This window comes from Oncorhynchus kisutch, unplaced genomic scaffold (genome assembly GCF_002021735.2).
Source record: "Oncorhynchus kisutch isolate 150728-3 unplaced genomic scaffold, Okis_V2 scaffold3880, whole genome shotgun sequence".
NCBI lineage: Eukaryota > Metazoa > Chordata > Actinopteri > Salmoniformes > Salmonidae > Oncorhynchus > Oncorhynchus kisutch.
Genome location: NW_022265825.1, coordinates 199047 through 217488, shown reverse-complemented (window position 1 = coordinate 217488; position 18442 = coordinate 199047). Strand labels below are relative to the sequence as shown.

Below are 18442 nucleotides of genomic sequence, written 5' to 3'. Positions count from 1 at the left end.
TTGAATGTCACAATGTTTTTGGAAAGCAGGAAAAAGTATTGTGGGATTGTTGGATTGACTATCTTGCACTGTATTTATAATTATGTGTCAGTTGTTGTGATCTATTTTTTTGTTTGTTGATGTCTTTTCACTTATATTCGGATCATTTTGGATTGTTGGATTGTAAGTGTTACATTATTATTATTATTATTGTCTTGTTGTTTGTTGCTGTCTTTTAACGAATGTGTCTGTAAGAGCCAAAACAGATGTAGAATCTTATTTGATCGCTCTTTTGTTGCTGAGAATTCTTCTTTGCCACAGGAAATGCAGATGAGCTTCCTAATTCACATAAATTCACTGAAAACCCTCATTAACACACTGTTATAGTAAGATTATTGCACTTTTTATAGTCTTCACAGAGATCTATAATAATATTATGGTCTATACAGAGATCTATAATATTATAATGGTCTTCACAGAGATCTATAATATTATTATGCTCTATACAGAGATCTATAATAATATTATGGTCTATACAGAGATCTATAATAATATTATGGTCTATACAGAGATCTATAATAATATTATGGTCTATACAGAGATCTATAATAATATTATGGTCTATACAGAGATCTATAATAATATTATGGTCTATACAGAGATCTATAATATTATAATGGTCTTCACAGAGATCTATAATATTATTATGGTCTATACAGAGATCTATAATAATATTAAGGTCTTCACAGAGATCTATAATAATATTATGGTCTATACAGAGATCTATAATATTATAATGGTCTTCACAGAGATCTATAATATTATTATGGTCTATACAGAGATCTATAATAATATTATGGTCTATACAGAGATCTATAATAATATTATGGTCTATACAGAGATCTATAATATTATAATGGTCTTCACAGAGATCTATAATATTATTATGGTCTATACAGAGATCTATAATAATATTAAGGTCTTCACAGAGATCTATAATAATATTATGGTCTTCACAGAGATCTATAATAATATTATGGTCTTCACAAAGTGTTGCTATGAGTAAGCAGTCAAGCAGTCAAAGTACCATCAGAAAGATGAATAACCCAATACTTCTTAATTAACCTAGTGGTGATATGTCTACTTAGTGTCATAGTGTCGGCCACAGTCATCGCCATTCAGAATGATACATTAAACACTATGGGCCAGTTTCTCGGACACTGATTAATTAAGACAATACAATATATATAAAAGTATGTGGACACCCCTTCAAATTAGTGGATTCGGCTATTTCAGCCACATCCGTTGCTGACAGCACACAGCCATGCAATTCTCATATGATGCCACCTTTCCAACAAGTCAATTTGTCAAATGTATGCCCTGCTAGAGCTGCCCCATTCAACTGTAAGTGCTGTTATTGTGAAGTGGAAACGTCTAGGAGCAACAACGGCTCAGCCACAAAGTGGTAGGCCACACAAGTTCACAGAAAGGGACCTCAGAGTGCTGAAGCGCACAAAAATCGTCTGTCCTCGGTTGCAACACTCACCACCCAGTTCCAAACTGCCTCTCGAAGAAAACGTCAGCACAAGAACTGTTCGTCAGCAGCTTCACTAAATGGGTTTCCATAGCCGAGCAGTGGCACACAAGCCTAAAATCAACATGCGCAATGCCAAGCGTTGGCTGGAGTGGTGTAAAGCTCGCCACCATTGGACTCTGGAGCAGTGGAAATGTGTTTTCTGGAGTGATGAATCACGTTTCACCATCTGGCAGTCCAACGGACGAATCTGGGTTTGGCGGATGCCAGAAGAACACTACCTGCCCCAATGCATAGTACCGACTGTAAAGTTTGGAGGAGGAAGAATTGTGGTCTGAGGCTGATATTTCATGGTTTGGGCTTGGCCCCTTAGTTTCAGTGAAGGGAAAACTTTGTGGCAACAGTTTGGGGAAGGCCCTTTCCTGTTCCAGTGTAGGGAAAACTTTGTGGCAACAGTTTGGGGAAGGCCCTTTCCTGTTCCAGTGAAGGGAAAACTTTGTGGCAACAGTTTGGGGAAGGCCCTTTCCTGTTCCAGTGTGGGAGAACTTTGTGGCAACAGTTTGGTGAAGGCCCTTTCCTGTTCCAGTGTGGGAGAACTTTGTGGCAACAGTTTGGGGAAGGCCCTTTCCTGTTCCAGTGTGGGAGAACTTTGTGGCAACAGTTTGGGGAAGGCCCTTTCCTGTTCCAGTGTGGGAGAACTTTGTGGCAACAGTTTGGGGAAGGCCCTTTCCTGTTCCAGTGTGGGAGAACTTTGTGGCAACAGTTTGGGGAAGGCCCTTTCCTGTTTCAGTGTGGGAGAACTTTGTGGCAACAGTTTGTGGAAGGCCCTTTCCTGTTTCAGTGTGGGAGAACTTTGTGGCAACAGTTTGGGGAATTGCCTTTCCTGTTCCAGTGTGGGAGAACTTTGTGGCAACAGTTTGGGGAAGGTCCTTTCCTGTTCCAGTGTGGGAGAACTTTGTGGCAACAGTTTGGGAAAGGTCCTTTCCTGTTCCAGTGTGGGAGAACTTTACAGGTCTGCACAGAGCCCTGACTTCAGCCACATCCAACACCTTTGGGATGAATTGGAACGTTGACTGTGAGCCAAGCTTAATCGCCCAACATCAGCGCCCGACCTCACTAATGCTCTTGTGGCTGAATGGAAGCAAGTTTCCGCAGCAATGTTCCAACATCTAGTAGAACGCCTTCCCAGAAGAGTGGAGGCTGTTATAGAAGCAAAGGGGAGGACCATCTCCATATTAATGACCATGATTTTGGAATGAGATGTCTGGCGAGCAGGTGTCCACATACCTTTGGTCATATAGAGTCTGTCACTTTTTTATCTAATGTTTTTATTGAACCTTTATTTAACAGTTAAGAACAATTTCCTGTTTTACAATAACGGCCTCGGCCAAACCCTCACCTGACCCGGACGACGCTGGGTCAATTGTGTGCCGCCCTGTGATTCAATGATGAGTCTCCAATAAGCATGCTTTTTAGTCCAGGACAAGGCTTCTTCTGTGTCTGGGAAACTGGCCCTATAGACTATCCATTGACTGCAAATGAAGCAGGACACCACCTATGGTATGTAGCAGTAGGATCTAACATGGGCACTGTCTTCTAGCCTATTATCATTATTATTATTATTATTATTAGACAAATAGATGATGGGAAGAGATCCAAGAACACATATCTCACATCACAGACGTCACAACATGTAACACTCTCACCAGTCCAGACGACTTGTCTCTATTCTCTCTCTCTCTCTGCTGTGTGGTGGGTGAAGCCTGCCAGTGTGACTCCTCAAGGTAAAAACAGACACGGACTGTGTCCCACATGGCACCCTATTCCCTATGGGCTCTGGTCAAAAGTAGTGCACTATATAGGAAATAGGGTGCCAAATGGGAAGCAACCACCTGCCATTGCCATGCCAACGTCTCAAATGAAGGCTGTGATCGTCACTCTAACCGCCATGGGGGCTAACGAGAGACAGATCTGTTATAGAAATAAACACGTTGGGGACAGGCGGTCACGGAGCTGTATGGTGGTAGTGTTGGCCCGGGGTGTCAGAGAGGAGGCTAGTGCAGTGGGACTGCAGCCACTGGTTATGAGTCACCCTATCCCCTGTTGGCAGGGCCCTCGGAGGGCATGGGGCAGGGTGCTGCTTGTCTCTCCCTGGTGCTAAAAACAAATTGGACCTGTCATTCATAAATCTCCTTTACCCGCCAGTCCCTGCCGTTGGCGCTTAGTGACACCTCTCCACCAATGAGGAGGCCCCATCACTTCTTTCGCTCAAGGAAAACTGCAGGTGAATTAATATCTAGTAGTAACAGTTTATTGTATCTTCTTCAAAAAGCCAAAGAGGTTGATTCAGTGTTCCTTCAGGGCGTTTAGCTTAAAAACAAAACTCTGTGTTAAATTAAGCAGACAGCCTGACATCCGTGACAGTCTTTCACACATTGTCTATATTAAGACCCAGGCAGCTCAGAAAATCTGTTATATTTAGCCGTCGTTACTGCTGCTTCCGTGTTCTCCTCCTGGTATTTGCAGTGCATCAACAGCAGATTTCAGTTTCACATATAACATTTGACATAGTCATTTCTGAATCCTAAACTTAGCCGTAGGCAGCCACAGATATAACCAGATAGACATTGGTCTATTTTAATGTCGGTGTATGATGCTGGTTAATTCAAAACAGACATGATGATAATATCTCAGGCAATGATCTGCCTTCTTTACTATGTGTTCTGTTTAACAGGGTGCTGTGTCTCTATACAGTCTGCACTTGACCTGAACAACAGATGGCTTATGGTTTTTTTTTTTTTTTTTTTTAACCTTTATTTAACCAGGCAAGTCAGTTAAGAACAAATTCTTATTTTCAATGACGGCCTAGGAACAGTGGGTTAACTGCCTGTTCAAGGGCAGAACGACAGATTTTGTACCTTGTCAGCTCGGGGATTTGAACTTGCAACCTTTCGGTTACTAGTCCAATGCTCTAACCACTAGGCTACACTGCCGCCCCATGTTGATAAGAAGTGTAAAGGTCTAGTTTGAAAAAAATATTTCAACTTATAAAATAGTTTTTCCGCCGACTTAAAATGTTGCATCTTACAATGTAACTGTACCTTTGGTCATGTTAACTTTCTAAATGGACGTTACTTAAAGTCTGAAGGTGGCTGGGGTCACTTACCTTTCTGGAACAACTACCATTGTTTAAATGGAAGAATCTGCAGTGGAGAGTAAACCTTGCATCCTCATTCCCTATTCCCTATGCACAGTTGAAGTCGGAAGTTTACATACACCTTAGCCAAATACATTTAAACGCAGTTTTTCATAATTCCTGACATTTAATCCTAGTAGAAAGTCCCTGTCTTAGGTCAGTTAGGATCAACACTTTATTTTAAGAATGTGAAATGTCAGAATAATAGTAGATAGAATGATTTATTGCAGCTTTTATTTCTTTCATCACATTCCCAGTGGGTCAGAAGTTTACATACACTAATACAATTAGTATTCGGTAGCATTGCCTTTAAATTGTTTAACTTGGGTCAAATGTTTCGGGTAGCCTTCCACGAGCTTCCCACAATAAGTTGAATGAATTTTAGCCCATTCCTCCTGACAGAGCTGGTGTAACTGAGTCAGGTTTGTAGGCCTTCTTGCTCGCACACGCTTGTTCAGTTCTGCCCACAAATGTTCTATGGGATTGAGGTCAGGGCTTTGTGATGGCCACTCCAATACCTTGACTTGGTTGTCCTTGAGCCATTTTGCCACAACTTTGGAAGTATGCTTGGGGTCATTGTCCATTTGGAGGACCCATTTGCGAACAAGCTTTAACTTCCTGACTGATGTCTTGAGATGTTGCTTCAATATATCCACCTAATTTTCCTACGTCATGATGTCATCTATTTTGTGAAGTTCACCAGTCCCTCCTGCAGTAAAGCACCCCCACAACATGATGCTGCCACCCCCGTGCTTCACGGTTGGGATGGTGTTCTTCTGCTTGCAAGTCTCCCCTTTTTTCCTCCAAACATAACGATGGTCATTATGTCCAAACAGTTCTATATTTGTTTCATCAGACCAGAGGACATTTCTCCAAAAAGTGCAATCTTTGTCCCCATGTGTAGTTGCAAACCATAGTCTGAAATTTGTGGAGAAGTTGAAAAACAAGTTTTAATGACTCCAACCTAAGTGTATGTAAACTTCCGACTTCAACTGTATTTATAGTGCCCTACTTTTGAACAGGGTCGATATGGCTCTGGTCAAAAGTAGTGCACTAAATAGGAAATAAGGTCAAAGGTGTCCTTTTTCCCCACCTCTTAGAGCTTGGACCCTTTCGAAAAAACACACATGAATTTCACTTGTGAACACGTGAAGTGTTGCAAAAACACATGTTTTCATGTGATCACTTGTGATCTTATGTGAAGTTAATGTAATAATGTGAAAACCTGTAAAGCAACATTTCCTTTCTGTAAGGGGAGGAGTCACATCGCTGTGTTGTGCTCTATGATTCTGCTGGAGTCATTCTGTGCTGTATAATTCTGATGGTGTCACAGAGCTGTGCTGTATGATTCTGATGGAGTCCCAGAGCTGTGTTGTATGATTCTGATGGAGTCACAGAGCTGTGCTGTATGATTCTGATGGAGTCCCAGAGCTGTGCTGTATAATTCTGATGGTGTCACAGAGCTGTGCTGTATGATTCTGATGGAGTCCCAGAGCTGTGTTGTATGATTCTGATGGAGTCACAGAGCTGTGCTGTATAATTCTGATGAGTCACAGAGCTGTGCTGTATGATTCTGATGGAGTCCCAGAGCTGTGCTGTATGATTCTGATGGAGTCACAGAGCTATGCTGTATGATTCTGATGGAGTCACAGAGCTGTGCTGTATGATTCTGATGGAGTCCCAGAGCTGTGCTGTATGATTCTGATGGAGTCCCAGAGCTATGCTGTATGATTCTGATGGAGTCCCAGAGCTGTGCTGTATGATTCTGATGGAGTCCCAGAGCTGTGCTGTATGATTCTGATGGAGTCCCAGAGCTGTGCTGTATGATTCTGATGGAGTCCCAGAGCTGTGCTGTATGATTCTGATGGAGTCCCAGAGCTGTGCTGTATGATTCTGATGGAGTCCCAGAGCTGTGCTGTATGATTCTGATGGAGTCCCAGAGCTGTGCTGTATGATTCTGATGGAGTCCCAGAGCTGTGCTGTATGATTCTGATGGAGTCCCAGAGCTGTGCTGTATGATTCTGATGGAGTCCCAGAGCTGTGCTGTATGATTCTGATGGAGTCCCAGAGCTGTGCTGTATGATTCTGATGGAGTCACAGAGCTGTGCTGTATGATTCTGATGGAGTCCCAGAGCTGTGTTGTATGATTCTGATGGAGTCACAGAGCTATGCTGTATGATTCTGATGGAGTCACAGAGCTGTGCTGTATGATTCTGATGGAGTCCCAGAGCTGTGCTGTATGATTCTGATGGAGTCACAGAGCTGTGCTGTATGATTCTGATGGAGCCTCAGCTGGATTCTCCAGATCAAAGTGGAGCGTCTTAATACCCGTCACAGTGAGGGTAGGGAATTAAATATGAAATGAATAAGACATCACAGTGCTGGGTTCTCCCTCAGCCAGCCAGCAGGTGTTTCTCTGGCTATATTTAATACCATTAGAGAAGCAGCAGCGCCGTACCGCCAAGGTCCTTGCTGTCTGTCTGACTCACTGCCGTACGCAGCCCTTTCATTGGTTCAAAGGTTCACCACTGCGCTTGGAACACCTCCGGTGCTGCTACAAGATAGTATTTTGTCAAGTACTTACCACTAAGATGAATATTCCCTGTCACTAGAGGAAGGCTGTGTGCTAAAGGTGCTGGGCTGCTCTTTGACAGGAGTTCCTCTGTTATTTAAAATTAGCTGTTTTTAGAACACAGAGGGAGGGAGGGAGGGAGGGAGGGAGGGAGGGGGAGAGACGGAGGGAGGGAGAGAGAGAGAGAGAGAGAGAGAGAGAGGGAGGGAGGGAGGGAGGGAGGGAGGGAGGGGAGGGAGGGAGAGAGAGAGAGAGAGAGAGAGAGAGAGAGAGAGAGAGAGAGAGAGAGAGAGAGAGAGAGAGAGGGAGGGAGGGAGAGAGAGAGAGAGAGAGACAGAGAGATGAAGTACAGTCTTGGGGGAGTCCCCTTTGCTCTCTTCACTCTCTGAATGTGACAAAGAAATGAGAAAACCCCTAGCATCAAGTAAACAAAACACAAACTGGGAGGATAAGGAAATATGGTGCTTGCATCTTTGATTCCATTCATGTAGTCTTTCTCAAGACAAGGTACAGGTTACAATGCAATCATTATTATTATTTTTTCAGATATGTGTTTGTGGCATGATGTGTGTACATATTTATTTATTTTTTCTCCCAATGTATCAACTCTTACATAGCGATAACAGTCTAAATAGGATGATGGTAGTTTACCTACCCCAGCCCCAGTGTCACACAGCAACTGTAGCTAGGATAGGAAGGATGGGACAAGGAGACAACACGCAACAAGATTCAATATCTGTTCTGCAGGAAGGAGAGACATTATTATGTTGCCTGCCGCCGCCTGCAAACGTTACCATGGCAGCCAGTTAGGGTGGTAGTGGTGGTGGAAAGGGTGTGGGGTTGTCAGAGCCCAGGATTGCGGCACTTGCTTTAATGTTTCTATTTATAATCATTTATAACGACAGCGCCGCCCGCTGTACCACACAGAGGGGTTGGTTGGATGGTGTAATGAAAAACTGGTTGCACCGCCACCACCAAGCGGAGCAAAGACAATATGTTTCACATTATCAGTGAACACTATAACAGGGAAGGTATGTTGTTAACGGACAACTGGGCTAATGGGGACCTTTTCTGGTAGGGCTCAACTCTGACCAACTTGGGTTTGACATTTTATGTGTTTTACATGTGCAGCACGAGTGAGGAACGCTTAGTCTGCGTCCCAAATGGCACCCTATTCCATATATAGTGCACTACTTTTGACCAGAACCCTATATGGGGAATAGGGTGTCATTTGGGATGCAGCCTTCTAGTGGCCACCGATTCCCATAGTGTGAACAGGTACAGTGAACGCTGTCAGGATTCTCACAACAGGTGCTGCCTGAAACACTGCCTGTATTTGTTCTCCTAAATGTGACCCTTGAGAAGATTACGGCAGTGAATGCCCCCGATAAATCTCCCCTCAGCCTTTGGCATTTTAAGTAGGTTTGAATATTTTCTTTCAGGCTAAAAATGGAAGAGACATGTATAAGGCCTGTACAGTGTGTACTCTTCTCACAATGTGACTAATGCCATGACAAGAATAGAACTAGAATATTCTCCAAGAGTTGGAAAAAAGCTAAACGTAGCAGTGAACAAAATGTCCTGTCACCAGAGAACAGTAGTTACTATCTGGTATTATGAGACATGGGTTGCTTTAAAACAAAAGGCTTGTTGTTCTCCTTAAGCTCATATGACAGGAGGAGAGATACAGTGACACAGTAACCTGGGTTTAACCATCCTCTCCTCTGGGGCAGAGAGATGGACTAGCCTTGTCCTCTATGGTGTAAATGAGAGGAGGAGAGATACAGTAACCTGGGTTTAACCATCCTCTCCTCTGGGGCAGAGAGATGGACTAGCCTTGTCCTCTATGGTGTAAATGAGAGGAGGAGAGATACAGTAACCTGGGTTTAACCATCCTCTCCTCTGGGGCAGAGAGATGGACTAGCCTTGTCCTCTATGGTGTAAATGAGAGGAGGAGAGATACAGTAACCTGGGTTTAACCATCCTCTCCTCTGGGGCAGAGAGATGGACTAGCCTTGTCCTCTATGGTGTAAATGAGAGGAGGAGAGACACAGTAACCTGGGTTTAACCATCCTCTCCTCTGGGGCAGAGAGATGGACTAGCCTTGTCCTCTATGGTGTAAATGAGAGGAGGAGAGATACAGTAACCTGGGTTTAACCATCCTCTCCTCTGGGGCAGAGAGATGGACTAGCCTTGTCCTCTATGGTGTAAATGAGAGGAGGAGAGACACAATAACCTGGGTTTAACCATCCTCTCCTCTGGGGCAGAGAGATGGACTAGCCTTGTCCTCTATGGTGTAAATGAGAGGAGGAGAGATACAGTAACCTGGGTTTAACCATCCTCTCGTCTGGGGCAAAGAGAAAATATTTTGACATACCAATTAGGATCTAGCAAAAAAATACTTGAATCAGTTGTAGAATCCATTGCCCTTTATGGTTGTGAGGTCTGGGGTCCGTTCACCAACCAAAAATTCACAAAATGGGACAAACACCAAATTGAGACTCTCCATGCAGAATTCTGCAAAAATATATTTTGTGTACAACGTAAAACACCAAATAATGCATGCAGAGCAGAATTAGGCCGATACACACTAATTATCAAAATCCTGAAAAGAGCTGTTAAATTCCACAACCACCTAAAAGGAAGAGATTCCCAAACCTTCCATAGCAAAGCCATCACCTACAGAGAGATGAACCTGGAGAAGAGTCCCCTAAGCAAGCTGGTCCTGGGGCTCTATTCACAAACACAAACACACCCCACAGAGCACCAGGACAGCAACACAACCATGAGGAAACAAAAAGATAATTACTTGACATATTGGAAAGAATTCACAAAAAAACTGAACAAACTAGAATGCTATTTGGCCCTAAACAGAGAGTACACAGTGGCAGAATACCTGTGACTGACCCAAACTTTGACTATGTACAGATTCAGTGAGAAATATGACATTTGTAATGTTTTTATTCTTTTGGAACTTTGGAGTGTAATGTGTACTGTTCATTTGTATTGTTTATTTCAATTTGGTTTATTATCTAATTCACTTGCTTTGGCAATGTTAACATATGCTTTTCCCATGCCAATAATGCCCTTAAATTGAATTGAAGAGAGAGAGAGAGAGAGAGAGAGAGAGAGAGAGAGAGAGAGAGAGAGAGAGAGAGAGAGAGAGAGAGAGAGAGAGAGAAGAGAGAGAGGAGAGAGAGAGACGAGAGAGAGAGAGAGAGAGAGAGAGAGAGAGAGAAAGAGACAAGAGAGAGAGACAGAGACAAGAGACAAGAGAGAGAGACAAGAGACAAGAGAGAGAGACAAGAGACAAGAGACAGAGACAAGAGACAAGAGAGAGAGACAGAGACAAGAGAGACAAGAGACAAGAGAGAGAGACAAGAGAGAGAGACAAGAGAGAGAGAGAGAGAGACAAGAGACAAGAGAGAGAGACAAGAGAGAGAGACAAGAGAGAGAGACAAGAGAGAGAGACAAGAGAGAGAGAGAGAGGAACACCAAAACATTTGTATTTTTATTTGGTTAATATTTCAAACATTAAATTGTAAACCAGAGATGTGTTCTGGTTGATGATGCAGAGTGGAGGGAGTCAAGAGGGAGCACATCCCCTAAATTGATGCTTTATTTATTTATTTATGGAGCCGTGAACAGACAGGATTTTCATGTAAATACTTGAAATAACTACTGAGACATGTCGTGCCAAGGGTCCATTGAGTCTCTGTGCTGTTGCCCTAAGTGGGCTCCGTGAAGACTTGAAGGCTTTGTGTCAGGAAGTGATCTGCTGTTTGTTTATAGAAACTGTAATATAATTGTGGCTTTTCGAGGATGACACGAGAAGAGGAGACGCAGGGAGGAGGAGAGACAGAGGCAGGGAGGAGGAGAGGAGACGCAGGGAGGAGGAGAGGAGATGCAGGGAGGAGGGGAGGAGATGCAGGGAGGAGGAGAGGAGACGCAGGGAGGAGGAGAGGAGATGCAGGGAGGAGGAGAGGAAATGCAGGGAGGAGGAGAGGAGATGCAGGGAGGAGGAGAGGAGACGCAGGGAGGAGGAGAGGAGATGCAGGGAGGAGGAGAGGAGACGCAGGGAGGAGGAGAGGAGATGCAGGGAGGAGGAGAGACAGAGGCAGGGAGGAGGAGAGGAGATGCAGGGAGGAGGAGAGGAGATGCAGGGAGGAGGAGAGACAGAGGCAGGGAGGAGTAGAGACAGAGGCAGGGAGGAGGAGAGACAGAGGCAGGGAGGAGGAGAGGAGACGCAGGGAGGAGGAGAGGAGACGCAGGGAGGAGGAGAGACAGAGGCAGGGAGGAGGAGAGGAGATGCAGGGAGGAGGAGAGGAGATGCAGGGAGGAGGAGAGGAGACGCAGGGAGGAGGAGAGACAGAGGCAGGGAGGAGGAGAGGAGATGCAGGGAGGAGGAGAGGAGACAGGGAGGAGAGGAGGCAGGGAGGAGGAGAGGAGATGCAGGGAGGAGGAGAGGAGACGCAGGGAGGAGGAGAGGAGGCAGGGAGGAGGATAGGAGACGCAGGGAGGAGGAGAGGAGACGCAGGGAGGAGAGACAGAGGCAGGGAGGAGAGGAGGCAGGGAGGAGGAGAGGAGACACAGGGAGGAGGAGAGGAGATGCAGGGAGGAGGAGAGACAGAGGCAGGGAGAAGTTCCTGTCTTTGGTTCCTCTCTCTCTTTTTTCTTTTGGCTCTGTGCCCATAAGCTGTCTTTCCCTTCGAAAGCTTCTCCTCTTTCCTCTGCTGAAAACACCATGCACTTTGTATTGGGACTCATGTAATGCAAAGTACAGTTTGTTCTCTGCAACAGGACTGTTAAGTAACGCAGAGTGGGAACTCACTAAGACTAATGTAGGCATGTTTATGAATATAATATAGGAAAATATTGTGCTCATAGTTCATATTCCCTCCCTCCCTCTCCCAGTGGACATTAAGCCAGAGGTACTTTTGGATCCCGTGTCTCCGTTGGACCTGCGTACAGACCTGAGGATGCTGGGGCCTGGCTCAGACCCGGGAATGTGGGAGCGTCAGTTGCAGCAGGAGCTGCTCCTCATCCAGAAACAGCAGCAGGTCCAGAAACAGCTGCTGATCAGCGAGTTCCAGAAGCAGCATGAGAATCTGACCCGCCAGCACCAGGCCCAGCTCCAGGAGCACCTCAAGGTCAGGACTAGAACATCAACTACAGTATACCATAGCAACAGTAGTATAGTATAGAACCTGACACACCAGGCCCAGCTCCAGGAGCACCTCAAGGTCAGGACTACAACATCAACTACAGTATACCATAGCAACAGTAGTATAGTATAGAACCTGACACACCAGGCCCAGCTCCAGGAGCACCTCAAGGTCAGGACTACAACATCAACTACAGTATACCATAGCAACAGTAGTATAGTATAGAACCTGACACCAGGCCCAACACCATGAGTAAATCATAGTCAGAATCCCTCACAGTTAAACAGAACAATAGTTTACAAACAGTAGTATAGCATAGTCAGAGTACAGTATAGAAAAAGTATAGTATAGTAATAATATAGCCAAATATAGTAATAGTATAGTAATAATAGAGTATAGCATAGTAATAGCAGGATAGTATTGTACTACTGTAGTACTAATATAGTATAGTATAGCAATAGTACAGAAATAATATAGAACTCGTATGGCAATAATATCGTGATAGTATATAAATAGTATAGTAACAGTATATAATTAGTATAGTAAATGTATAGCAATAGCGTAGTAGTAGTATAGTAGTCTAGTAAATATTATAGTATAGTAATATTATAGTAATATTAGCATGGTATAGTAATAGTATAGTAATATTAGCATAGTATCGTAATAGTACAGAATTGTATAGTAGCAGTATAGTGATATTAGCATAGTATAGTACGAGAATATAAATAGTATAGTAATATTATAGTAATATTATAGTATAGTATTATAGTTATAGTATAATATTAGCATGGTATAGTAATAGTATATAGTATAGTAATATTAGCATAGTATCGTAATAGTACAGAATTGTATAGTAGCAGTATAGTGATATTAGCATAGTATAGTACGAGAATATAAATAGTATAGTAATAGTTTAGCAATATTAGCATAGCATAGTAATAGTATAGAAATAGTATAGTAATAGAATAGTAGTAGTATCATATGGTAATATTATAGTAATAGTAATGTGTATGGTAGTAGTATACAGCAGTAGAGTAATACTATTGCAATAGTGATAGTATGGTGTAGTAATATTGTAGTAAAAGTAATAGTATAATATGGTAATAGTATAGTAATAGTAATATTAGCATGGTATAGTATAGTAATTGTATAGTAATAGCAATAATATTGTATAGTATAGAAATAGTATAGTATAGGGATAATATAGCATTACTATACTATTACAATAAGTAATAGTATAGTAATAATACAGCATGAGTAGTAATACTATTGTAATAGTCCAGTAATAATATTAGTATGGCATAGTAATAGTATGGTATAGACATAGTAATAGTATGGTATAGGCATAGTAATAGTATGGTATAGACATAGTAATAGTATGGTATAGACATAGTAATAGTATGGTATAGACATAGTAATAGTATGGTATAGACATAGTAATAGTATGGTATAGACATAGTAATAGTATGGTATAGACATAGTAATATATGGTATAGACATAGTAATAGTATGGTATAGACATAGTAATAGTATGGTATTAGACATAGTAATAGTAATGGTATAGACATAGTAATAGTATGGTAATAGGACATAGTAATAGTATGGTATAGACATAGTAATAGTATGGTATAGACATAGTAATAGTATGGTATAGACATAGTAATAGTATGGTATAGACATAGTAATAGTATGGTATAGACATAGTAATAGTATGGTATAGACATAGTAATAGTATGGTATAGGCATAGTAATAGTATGGTATAGACATAGTAATAGTATGGTATAGACATAGTAATAGTATGGTATAGACATAGTAATAGTATGGTATAGACATAGTAATAGTATGGTATAGGACATAGTAATAGTATGGTATAGACATAGTAATAGTATGGTATAGACATAGTAATAGTATGGTATAGACATAGTAATAGTATGGTATAGACATAGTAATAGTATGGTATAGACATAGTAATAGTATGGTATAGACATAGTAATAGTATGGTATAGACATAGTAATAGTATGGTATAGACATAGTAATAGTATGGTATAGACATAGTAATAGTATGGTATAGACATAGTAATAGTATGGTATAGACATAGTAATAGTATGGTATAGACATAGTAATAGTATGGTATAGACATAGTAATAGGTATGGTATAGACATAGTAATAGTATGGTATAGACATAGTAATAGTATGGTATAGACATAGTAATAGTATGGTATAGACATAGTAATAGTATGGTATAGACATAGTAATAGAATGGTAAAAGCATAGTAGTATTATAGTGATGGTATAGCATATACAGGACTGGTGTCTGTAAAAGGACTGGTACTGTAAAAAAAATTGTCATTTTAATCCATAGAGACGTATATATGCTATATGGTATATATATAGGACTGTCCCCAGTCCATCTGACCGTGCTGCTGCTCCAGTTTCAACTGTTCTGCCTTATTATTATACGACCATGCTGGTCATTTATGAACATTTGAACATCTTGGCCATGTTCTGTTATAATCTCCACCCGGCACAGCCAGAAGAGGACTGGCCACCCCACATAGCCTGGTTCCTCTCTAGGTTTCTTCCTAGGTTTTGGCCTTTCTAGGGAGTTTTTCCTAGCCACCGTGCTTCTACACCTGCATTGCTTGCTGTTTGGGGTTTAGGCTGGGTTTCTGTACAGCACTTTGAGATATCAGCTGATGTACGAAGGGCTATATAAATACATTTGATTTGATTTGATTTACCACTGGTATAGTAATATTAGCATAGTATAGGATAGTAATAATATAGTGTGGTAATAGTATACTACAGCACTATAATAGTATAGTAGCAGCATAGTACCAGTATAGTAATAGTAATATTATAGTATAGTAATTGTATAGTGATAGTATAGTAATATGAGTATGTAGTATAGTAATATTATAGTAGTAGCAATAATATAGTATAGTAAAGTAATAGTAGCATAGTATACTATAGTAATAGTATAGTATTGTAATAGTGAATATATAGTAGTTCATAATTCTTGTGTGTGTGGTACTATATCTTTGATGCAAGGTTGCTAAAGTATAGGCTACGCTAGGAGAAAAACAGTCACAGATACTCACTGGAAACAATGCTTCAAGTGCATTCGGAAAGTATTCAGACCCCTTCCCTTTTTCCACATTTTCTTACATTACAGCCTTATTCTAAAATGGATTAAATTAATTATCATCAATCTACACACAATACCCCATAATGACAAAGCTAAAACAGGTTATTAGCTTATTTACATAAGTATGCAGATCTTTTGCTATGAGACTCGGGTGCATCCTGTTTCCATTGATCATCCTTGAGGTGTTTCTACAACTTGATTGGAGTTCACCTGCCTTGGCTAGTGTTTCCTGTGGTCATTTCAATTGATTGGACATGATTTGGAAAGGCAGTTGACAGTGCATGTCAGAACAAAAACCAAGCCATGAGGTCAAAGGAATTGTCCGCAGAGCTCCGAGACAGGATTGTGTCGAGGCACAGATCTGGAGCAGGATACCAAAAAATGTCTGCAGCATTGAAGGTCCCCAAGAACACAGTGGCCTCCATCATTCTTAAATGGAATTAAATGGAAGAAGTTTGGAACTAGGGCTGGGCGATATGGCCAAAATCTCATATCCCGATATAGGTCGTTTCATATCCCGATTATGATACATATCCCGATATAGGTCGTTTCATATCCCGATTATGATACATATCCCGATATAGGTTGTTTCATATCCCGATATAGGTTGTTTCATATCCCGATTATGATACATATCCCGATATAGCACAATTTCTGTAAATTCAATGAATAAATAGTCTATATAAAATGACCACATGTAAATGCCTATTTCTTCTTCTTGGGTCTCATCCGTAGACTCTCTTCGTACTGTCTCACATGATTCTTGCGAAGATGGTAAAAGAGGTTAGTGGTGTTTGAGCCTGTTGTCAGGACCGGCCTGTAGCATATTTTGCAGAGGACGGTTTTCTGGTCCATGTCAGACTTTTCATACCCAAACCACGTCCATGCGACTGAAGTAGGCCCCTCTTTTAGGTACGGCTCTGTGTCTCTGTGTCTCTGTGTCTCTGTGTCTCTGTGCTCTGTGTCTCTGTGTCTCTGTGTCTCTGTGTCTCTGTGGCTCTGTGGCTCTGTGTCTCTGTGTCTCTGTGGCTCTGTGGCTCTGTGTCTCTGTGTCTCTGTGCTCTGTGTCTCTGTGGCTCTGTGGCTCTGTGTCTCTGTGGCTCTGTGGCTCTGTGTCTCTGTGTCTCTGTGCTCTGTGTCTCTGTGGCTCTGTGTCTCTGTGTCTCTGTGTCATGTTCACTCTCCTCCATGTTTGTTTGTTTCAAATTTCCTTCCAAATGAAAAAAGAGTGTGATTTGCGACGAAATAAACGATAGAGCATAATATGAAACGATAGACGGTTTTCTATCGTCGCACAATATATATCGTCATATCGCCCAGCGCTATTTGGAACTACCAAGACTCATCCTAGAGCTGGCTGCTTGACCAAACTGAGCAATCGGGGCCTTGGTGAGGGAGGAGACCAAGAACCCGATTGTCACTCTGACAGAGCGCCAGAGTTCCTCTGTGGAGATGGGAGAATCTTCCAGAAGGACAACCATCTCTACAGCACTCCACCAATCAGGTCTTTATGGTAGAGTGGCCAGATGGAAGCCACTCCTCAGTAAAAGGCACATGGCAGTCCGCTTGGAGTTTGCCAAAAGGCACCTTAACGATTCCCAGAGTGTGAGAAACAAGATTCTCTGGTCTGATGAAACCAAGATTGAACTCTTTGGCCTGAATTCCAAGCATCATGTCTGGAGGAAACCTGGCACCATTCCTATGGTGAAGCATGGTGGTGACAGCATCATGTTGTGGGGATGTTTTTCAGTGGCAGGGACTGGGAGACTAGTCAGGATTGAGGGAAAGATGAACGGGGCAAAGTACAGAGAGATCAAAACCTGCTCCATAGAGCTCAGGACCTCAGACTGGGGTGAAGGTCCACCTTCCAACAGGACATTGACCCTAAGCACACTGCCAAGACAACGCAGGAGTGGCTTCGGGAAAAGTCTTTTAACGTTCTTGAGTGGTCCAACCAGAGCCTGAACTTGAACCCGATCGAACATCTCTGGAGAGACCTGAAAATAGCTGTGCAGCGACGCTCCCCATCCAAACTGACAGAGCTTGAGAGGATCTGTAGAGAAGAATGAGAGAAACTCCCAAAATACAGGTGTTTGTAGAGTCATAACCAAGAAGACGCAATGCTGTAATTGTTGCCAAAGGTGCTTCAACAAAGTACTGTGTAAAGGGTCTGGATACTTATGGAAATGTGATATTTCCTGTTTTTATTTTTAATACATTTCCAAAATGGTTGAAAAACCTGTTTTGGCTTCGTCATTAGGGGGTATTGTGTGTAGATTGATGAGGGGGAAAAAACAAATCCATTTTAGAATAGGGCTGTGACGTAACAAAATGTGGAAAAAGTCAAGGTGGCTGAATATTTTCCGAATGCACTGTAAATACTTCAATATGATCTAGTTATTTTCAGTACAGGTTTCCCCCTGTTTACCAGGACTACACTACACAGCACCTTCACCACTATAGTTTGTTACTCTATGGCTGGGGTCCATACTGTCTGACTGACTGATTGACTGGATCTCTGTATCTCCTCTCTCTCTCTCACTCTCACTCTCACTCTAACTCTCACTCTCACTCTCACTCTCACTCTCACTCTCAATCTCACTCTCACTCTCACTCTCTGTCTCTGTCTCTGTGTCCTGTCTCTGTCTATCCGTCTCTCTATGTCTCTCTCTTCTCTCTCGCTCTCTCTCTCTCTCTCATCTCCTCTCCTCTCCTCTCTCTCTCTGTATCTCTCTCTCTGTCTCTCTCTCTCTCTGTAATCTCTCTCTCTCTTCTCTCCCTCTCTCTCTCTCTCTCTCTGTATCTCCTCTCTCTCTCTGATCTCTCTCTCTCCTCTCTCTCTCT

General features: G+C 42.3%; 1 protein-coding gene across 1 annotated transcript in view; it reads left to right on the top strand.

The window, feature by feature from the left end:
* Nucleotides 1-18442, top strand: part of LOC116372067 (histone deacetylase 9-B-like) — a 114420-nt gene that overhangs the window by 57212 nt on the left and 38766 nt on the right. Inside the window, exons 4-6 of the mRNA XM_031821145.1 lie at nt 12196-12431; nt 12507-12524; nt 17740-17757. Coding sequence (XP_031677005.1) covers nt 12196-12431; nt 12507-12524; nt 17740-17757 — 272 coding nt within the window. The remainder of the gene's footprint in view (nt 1-12195; nt 12432-12506; nt 12525-17739; nt 17758-18442) is intronic.